We start from the raw sequence: 8770 nt of genomic DNA on the forward strand, positions 1-8770 counted from the left end.
TTTTTTTAACAAATTATTGTGGGCATTATTTTTGCGTTAGAAGCTCTAATAGCAAAATGATCCTTTTCTCTCCATAGTAAATAATCCCTGGCAGAGATCTGGATCATTCCCAAAGTCTAATCACGTATTTCTTATTCCATTTCTGACATTTCCAGAAAATTTTCTAAAAGTTCATCCTTAACTTTTCCAGTTATGTTGCTAGCATACATACAGACATACCAACCAAAATACTGTACATGACCTCTGCTAAGGCAAAGGTCATGAAAAGAAACACCAAGAAGGAAATTTAATCTCTTAGTTTATCACCTCCTCAAAATTTAACAGACCATAAATGCACCACAGAACTATTCTGTCATGATGTATCCATATTACACACATCTTATATGTAAGGCATGTAAAGTCAGACCAATGAGGAAATGGTGATGCCATGCACAACCAGTCTTCAGAGGAATGGATACACAGGCAAAACTAACAACTCTGAATGAATGAAAAATACTTTATTAATCACTGAAATGGTACTTTAAATTGTAATTTATAATCTATCTGATATATTAAAACCTTTTCTGTTAATCTTTCTCAGAATGGATGATGATCCATGATGTGCATAAATATAATCTTCATAAGGTTAGTTATGTCACAACAACAGGTAGATATTTAGTTTCCTCAGCAGCGTCTAGACAGATGTTTCCATATTAAGTAAAAAAAAACAGAAGCTAGAGGTTAAGATGGAAGTGTTTGTGGTGGTGGGGTCGGGGGTGGCCTGCATGTTGTGTGTATGCATGCATGAGTGAATACATACTAAGGGCTTTTAACATTAAGTCATATACTTGGCTGTGTTTTCAAACGTGCCATTTGAGCAGCATGCAAAGATTTTGCACAAGGTATGCCTGTGTTTTCCACACACACCACCATGTTTATCTAACCATTATAGCAGTTTCCATGTATGGTGGTTGTTGGAAACAGGTGGCAATTTCACTTTTCTACACGATGAAGCTTGCAAAGTGTGTTTTAGCTTCTACAGCTGCTGTCAGATTCCCCTGATGGGCTGGTAAGAAGCCAAATTAATTAATTCATCAATGCTGCGTGTGTCAATCCACGAATGCGACTGCAGCAGCTCACACTTGTGTCATGTTGAAAGTGATATGTCTTTGCTACAAGGCCTGACTGAGATCGATTGCCATCTCAAAACGTTACGGAAAATCACCAGTGGGATGATGCACATATGGCACCAACACATGAATTTGCCACCAGATTAATGGAAAGCAGCGGATGTGTGAAATAAGCACGAAAAACCGCTTCTACGTAGCGAGACTCTTCACAGATAGCGCTCTGTTGCCTTTCAGATGTCTTTGTTTCGCCACTATTCATTGTTCATACTGACCACATGTAGGGCTGCTCGATTATGACAAAAATTATAATCACGATTATTTTGACTGAAATTGAGATCTCGATTATTGAATGCACTTATCCTTTTATCTTTAACATGATTTTTTTTTTGCCATTAAACCGTGACTTTTAAAGAAATGTCTTTAGGAATCAACATTTTAGAAAACAAACAAATAACATAAAGCTTTTTCTTGACAAAATGCAAATACTGATGTAAATTGAATAGATAAATATAAGTTAGAATTAAACATCGCTGCGCGTCGTGGTGTTCTTAACTTTGCGTCGGGCATTATAACTGTCTAACACACGGTTACGAGTTTGTATTTCTTTTTTACAACATTTGCTGAAGTATAGGAACTATTTCTTGTTGACTTGGATGTGTTTTTTATGCCAAGCAACCGCTGTCAGGCTGCAGCGCGTTTCTCTCATTCACCTGTTAAAAGACAGCTGATCTGAACCAGGTGATTAATGCGTTTCTATGGTAACGCCCCGTAACGGAGGTGAACTTCCACAACCTACTGCAGTTATTCTAAGTTGACCTGCAGCCGGAGCTGACTGAGACTGGCCGCCTGGGAGTACTTTAGGACGGGAGAGGCTCCCGCTGCTCCTTCCTTACAGTAACTGCAGAACAATATGTGCCTTCAAGTCAGTCGCCAAAACACCAGAAACGTCTCTAATTACTCCAGTAAAAGTTGCTAAATTTGTTGCTAGTCGCTTTTAACAAAAAAAAAGTCACCAGATTTAGCGAGAACAGTGTCTGAATGAAACCAAAGCGGCTGTGGGAGGAGTTTACAGCACAGCGCTGCAACGCCAGTGACGCTCAATTAGCAACTGAAGACAGCAGGAGAGGAAATTGCAAAGAGAAAAATAATCACACCCTTTTATTTTTATGATCATTGAAAACCCAGATTGTAATTAAGATAAAAATCTGATTAATCGCCCGGCCCTAGCCAAATGAAGTGCAGGAAACTTTGTTCCAACAGGACCTCCACACCATCCCACTTCTGTAAACTTACAAATAAAATAGTGAAGCTGCAACTCCTTAACCAGCAGAGATCAGGGATATTTTATGCGTATGTACAAAAGACCCAACTGGGCATGTTGTTGTTTAGCTCCTGAATAAGGTTGGTGGTATAAAAACATAGCCTGACATGACGGGACATGCAAAGTTAGTGTGACACATCACAACTATGTTTCCACAAGTGCTGCTATCTGAAAGTAGACTGGGACGACGCCACGCCAACACTGCTTGATTCAAAGGGGGTGATGAGGGTGTCATCCCGCAGTAAGATCCCTTTTTCTTCTATCTCCTCTCATAACTTCTGTCTTTTCCTTAGAGCCCACATTTGTATGTTATATGAGGTCTGGTCTTGCCACAAAACAAAACAAAACAAAAGAACCTCATATATTCTCTGCAGCTAGAACGCAGGCTTTACTCTGTTCCAACTTGCATTAAAACTTTGTTTTCTACAACTATTTATTTAATTTTAACTTGCTTATGGGTTCTTCCTTGTCTTTAATGTGACATGTGACTTAGAATAAGCGATAAAACCTGGTAATTATGACTGGAATCCTCCTTTCCTTCAGTTTAACCAACCATCCGCAAAATAAAGACTGATTCAAATAAAGAAGATGAAGTAGTGATGTGTAGAAAAACAAATGAGGAAGGGTGGTGGATACTCGGCTGGCTTTGTCAAACTCAAATTTAAAGTAAAAATAAAGTTTACTGATGCAAAATGAACAACATCCTTGCTGCTCTAGTTTTGTTTACAAAGACTTTTCTTGTGCGATGGAGCATGTTTACTGACGAGCAGTTCTCAAAAACAAACATCTAAAGCATCTGCCGCGATGAAAGACAAAAACAATCTGAATTAACTTGAGTGCAAAATACTGAATATTATGGGTTTAAAATTCTCCCAATTTGTTCAAATCCTGGAGCCTTCTGTAGGCAGTAAAAAAAAAAAAAGAAAAGTGCTGCAGAAACTTGCTACTATGAGTGTTTTTAAGATCATAATGAAGTAATTTAGTTTACACTCTCCTCCAGACTTTCCAGACCTCCTTTAGTTGTAAATATTTAGCCGACAGTTGGATTAAAACCGCGCCGTCTCCGCAACAATCCAAACGTTTCAGGAATTCCGCTCTTTTTTTTCTCCAGTGTGTTTGGAACTCACACAGTGAAGTTGAGACCGGCTTTGATGCTGCAATTGTCATGAAACCAGCGCAGCTCGTAAACGACCATGGAAATGTTCAATTCAGCCATGAAACCCACCCAAAGCTGGAATGGTCTGGGTTTCTCCTACCCGCCGACCCGCTAGATGGCTTCATGGCTGCAACAAGTGCACGTCTGAGAGGGCGGGCGGGATGTGTTGGCTGGACTGCATGCTTGAGTCTGCCACTTTAAAGGCTTATGTTTTATTACTAAAGGCAAGAATGCTTTAGTTGAAGTGTAAAATGGTTTATGTATGCGCCCAAGATGTAAAAGTAAAAACAAAAGCATTGAACTTTACGCAAAACAGTCAGTGTTGACAGCGATTGACAGCTGTTCCTCCGCCTCGGTTGTTTTTGCAAAATGTAAATGCAGCCATATGTGGAGCCTCGCAGGTCACATTAAAACTTAACATGCTTAATAATAAATCATCAGGCTGGGAAACTACCAGCAGTCACAGCAGATATGGTGGCGGAAAAAAACATGCTTGGTAGGAAAGTTCTATCATTTTTCTACGTAGAAGTCCTGCTCTGATGTTCGCAGCTACAAATCTCTTTCTGTTCCATGAGATGACACTTTAAACAGTCATTCAAGGCTACAAGGATTTTTGTATGATTTTCAGCTCCACTCGCAGACATTTATTTTTCCGAACTTGTCTTGACAGGCCTTTAATTCTTAAGTTGCTCAAAAGACCCAGTGACAGTGATGGGGTGGGGGGGTGGGGGGGGGGGGGGGGCTTTCTGTTTGTTGCAACTTCACATCAAGGCTGAATGAACTTAAAAAGCTTAAAGCAGAGATTCAACATAACATGTTCTGTTGCACAACTCCAGATGTGCTCAAACTCCTCATTTACTGATTCTTCAGCAAACAGTGTGACTTAAACTGGGTTTCAACGCTGCTGCTTTGAATTATTTCCTCCTAATTAGCTCGTTTCTGATCCGGTTTTCTTTTAGAAACCACGCACAACAGATAAGTCCCGACTTTTTAGGTCGCTAAATGAATTTTCCACGCTCTTTTTCTCGTCGGATCTGCTCAACACTTGACTCAAAGTGCGTTTTTCCCTGCTGTCTGGCTTGCAGACGGGCTAATGTTTTCCAGGCAAGAATCAGCCGATTATTCATCCCGGCATCTTTCTTTCTTGTCCTCCAAAGGGACTTTTTACCTGAGTCAGGATAAAGCAACAGAGTGTAGGTGGAAACATCCGACCTGAAGCTGCTTGTCTGTTTTGCCTTCTTGTTCCCGACACAACCCTCAAGCTCGCCCTCTGGCTCACCTTAGGGCAGTGTGATTTCACACATCAACAGAAAAGCCATGGATAGTATCAAATGTACATGAACAGACAAACCCCCCCCCCACAGTGTGTGGGAAGAGGTTATGAAGGTAGGAAAATAAAAGGTTTCATTATATGTGGAAAACTCTGAATTACCCAATAAAAGATGGAAGAAACACCAACCGTAAATTCACTTACTCATGTGGTTTAAAGGCTGGTATTGCAGCAGGTTAGATGGACTGAGATAAGACTAATCTTGTTTAGTGGAGAAATACACACATCAAGAAGATCCCACCGGTGATCAACATGGAGTACAGACAGGTGGAGCGTGCTCTTATACGTTTACATCTAAGCCTGAGTACGGCCAAACTTACTCAGTGAAGATCTTAAGCTGCATGTTGATGATTGTGTGAGTTTTAATAAATGAATAAAAAATGTCTGTTTCATCACTTTTCACCTGCCAGATTGATATTATAAATATTGAGCATGATTTCAAATAACGGAGCGAATAGACGGGACAAAATGAATCAGTGTATGGTTGGGGTGAATTCCCCGCTGAAGCGACGATGACTTATTTCTACACTGCCCTCTGGCGCCATCTACAGGTATGAAACCATGAACTTAAAAATGATACTCGCATCTGAACTTAGTACGCAAACTCTATGTTTATTTAGATGGACGGTTTAATGTTTTGTGTGTGTATGTGTGTGTGTGTGTGTTACCTGGTATATTCTAAAGGGGATGTATCTGAAGCCTCCTTCCTCAGTGGGATACTCCATCAGCTTCCTGTTCATGGCCCAGAACTGGTCAAATTTATCTGAAGCAAGCACACATACAGATGAGCGAATGTGAAAATCACTCGGCGGATTTAAAACGACTTCGCATCGGACATTAACTGCACAAGAAAACGCCTTCCTTCATTTCTTTTTCTCTTATTCAACAGAGACGAAGCTAAGCTAAGCGTAGCAAGTGATGCTAATCTAATCCTCCAGGTTTAAAATGAGCAGATATAATAAGCAGCATGTACTGGTAATAATTTATTTTTAACCTACTATATGTAAAATGTTCATTTATGTATCAAAACCTGCAAAATACAAAAGTAACTGGACTCATGCTGACTTTAATTAAACCAGAGATAAATACGTATTCATACAAACCATGTTTGGACCACTGTTTTGTTGTTGGTACAAAAACATGAGCATCAAATGAAGTATTTTTGCTCTGGATTAATGCAAAAAGATTAAATGAAAGCAGTTTACATGTACAGAGATGATATCCTCAATGCAAATGTTCTAATATAATCTAAAATGGACAAAAAGGAGCAAAATTCACCAAAAATGGTTAGAGGAAAGTAACTTAACCAAAGCGTTTTACAATATTCGAGCTGATTTAATTTCTAACTGTTTTTAGTAAATTACTAGTCAGGTTGCATTAAAGGATGACAGAAATAACAATCTGTGCCGCAAAAGAGTAGCTGGGGAGAGAATGTCCATGTCCAATGCATGTCCACTTTGTGTGATTACAAAGTGGACATGCATCCATCTGTTATGTGGAGATCACATGAAGGAAAACAGACACTTTATAAACCTCATGGAAATTCAGAACACTGCAAATGTCACCGACAACCAATCAAGAGCCACTGGAAAGGCTTTGTCTTTTAGTTGATGTGTCTTTCAGCATGAAAGAAAAAAAAAAAAAAAGGATTTACCGTAACATGTGCTGGTTTCAAACTCTACATATGAACCTGTTTTGTGTTTTTCTCCTGTCTTGGATGAAAATTTGAGTCCTTTCTGTTTCTGATCTCTTTTGGATGTGAAAGTTTGAGCTCAGAGTTTCATCTCTCACTTTCACGTGTAACGTCAGTTTTTTTTTGTTTGGGATTTGTTCAAAAGTTTTGCTTCACATTTAATTAAGCAGAAGGATCATAAATCAAACCCTAAACTCTGAATCCGTCTGCTTTTCTGTTGTCCTCCGCTGTCCATTTCATTTCCACGATTTTCTAGACTTGAGACATCTCCCTCTCTCTCTCTCTCTCTCCCCCCCCCTCTCTCTCTCTCTCTCTCTCTCTCTCTCTCTCTCTCTCTCTCTCTCTCTCTCTCTCTCTCTCTCTCTCTCTCTCTCTTCCTCTGAGTTTCGGGGGAAAGTGGAAGAGAGATAAGCAGTTAACCTTAGCTGGTTTAAGGCCACTGGGTTGTTTTGCAACCCTTTTTTTTTTTTTTTAAATGTCACTGCCACATGTAAAGCACAGTTTTGACAGTTGTAACCTGCCACAAAAAAAAAAAAAAAAAGAAAAAAAGCAGTGCGGTTGTGACTTATTTGCATGAGACAATACAGCCTAAGCAGACTCAATAATCACTTTCATGTCTGTTTGGTTGAGAAATATTAAGATATGCTGATTTTTCACTCATTACAGTGAAATAAAATAGATATGAAGTTAAATTATCATTAAGGAAGACCATAAATAGCGTTAAAATCCACGGTAGTGTATATCATGCTGCTGTAAAATCACAGGAACTGCAGATATCGCCTGACAGAAGCAAGTTCTGTCTGAAAAACTAGAACCAGATTCATGGGCTGCACTTCAAAATGTTTCCCCAACAAGACAAATTGCATCATTTTAGTTTTTCACCTCTTGAAGAATTAACTAGACCTAAAGCGGCGTAACCTGTTGTACATATAGGTGTGCTGTTTACATTTAAACATTTCAGTAGAAACCAGGATGTTTTTTATGTCACACAATATTAACAGATACATCATTAAAACCTTGATATTTATTAAGATTTAAAACAACACACACTCAACACATGACCGAATCTCTTTTTATGATAATTTATTAATACCAAGACTTGATCCTGCTTGACATTTATATATGCCGGTAATATAGATTTATTGAATTTTCTTTTATTTAATTATTTTAGATTATTTTATTTAAGTTCCATTTTAATTTTAATTAATGCATCCTAATTATATTCAATTAGAACTAAAATAAGGTCTTTTTTTATTTACTTGAAACTGATTGACACTCTAAAAGACAAATTTGGACATTTCAAAACTGAATTAATCAGTTGATAAGCTGACAATAAGTAAGTAAGTAGTGTGTAAATCTTTAATTATATAGAGCCTTTCAAGATTTTTTAAAAAAAAAAAAAATCACAAAATGCTTCTTAACAAAACACCTAAAAAATTAAAACAACATAAAACATTAAGAAAACAAAACAAATAAAACTAAGCAAAGGAAAGATTAACAAGATGTGTCTTAAGCTGCTTATTGAATGAGATCATCATCAGAAGAAGAATTAGCTAAAGCACTGTTTGTAAAAAAAATAAATAAATAAAATTGGGAAACCAGGCTATTTTACTTTTAGGAACTGAAATACAGATAATTAGAAAATAAAATAAAAAAAGCTCAGTTATTCCAATAACTTCATTCCTGACTGTGTCAGAAGCAGCTGCGAGGCAGCAGACTGCAGTAAACTAGTTCTTCAACTTGATCTTGAGTAATTCCGGGAAACTCCGGCAACCTGTTTTTCGTTTTGTATTTGAAAGACTGTCACAAGCTTTACACTAATCCCCACACAGATATCTGGCCCATATGTCCCCACACCAACTCCCACATCACTAAAGTGTGTTAGTCCCAACAACCAGAGTTTCACCTGCATAAAATATCACAACCAACACTCATGAGGAAAAACGTCTATCTGGACAGACGGGTGGAAACGGAGGCGGAAAATATCAGCAGAAGCTGTGAGAAGATTTGCTTCTGAGACTATCGTTTATGTGTAGGTACAGAAATCTCACAGGATATTTTTACTGCATCTGTGAGAACACCCACCCAAAAAAACTACCCCGTACTGTACTATTCTGTCTTCCAGAAGATAATATATATATATATATATATATTATATATA

At 38.2% G+C, this 8770-nt stretch overlaps 1 protein-coding gene across 1 annotated transcript in view; it reads right to left on the minus strand.

The window, feature by feature from the left end:
• atg5 (ATG5 autophagy related 5 homolog) overlaps positions 1-5674 on the minus strand; it is a 32182-nt gene extending 26508 nt beyond the window's left edge. The window contains exon 1 of the mRNA XM_079240168.1: positions 5585-5674. Coding sequence (XP_079096294.1) covers positions 5585-5656 — 72 coding nt within the window. The 5' untranslated portion in view covers positions 5657-5674. The remainder of the gene's footprint in view (positions 1-5584) is intronic.
• Positions 5675-8770: the final 3096 nt, after the last annotated feature.

This window comes from Telmatherina bonti, assembly GCF_933228915.1.
Source record: "Telmatherina bonti genome assembly, chromosome: 5".
NCBI classification, from domain to species: Eukaryota; Metazoa; Chordata; class Actinopteri; order Atheriniformes; family Telmatherinidae; genus Telmatherina; species Telmatherina bonti.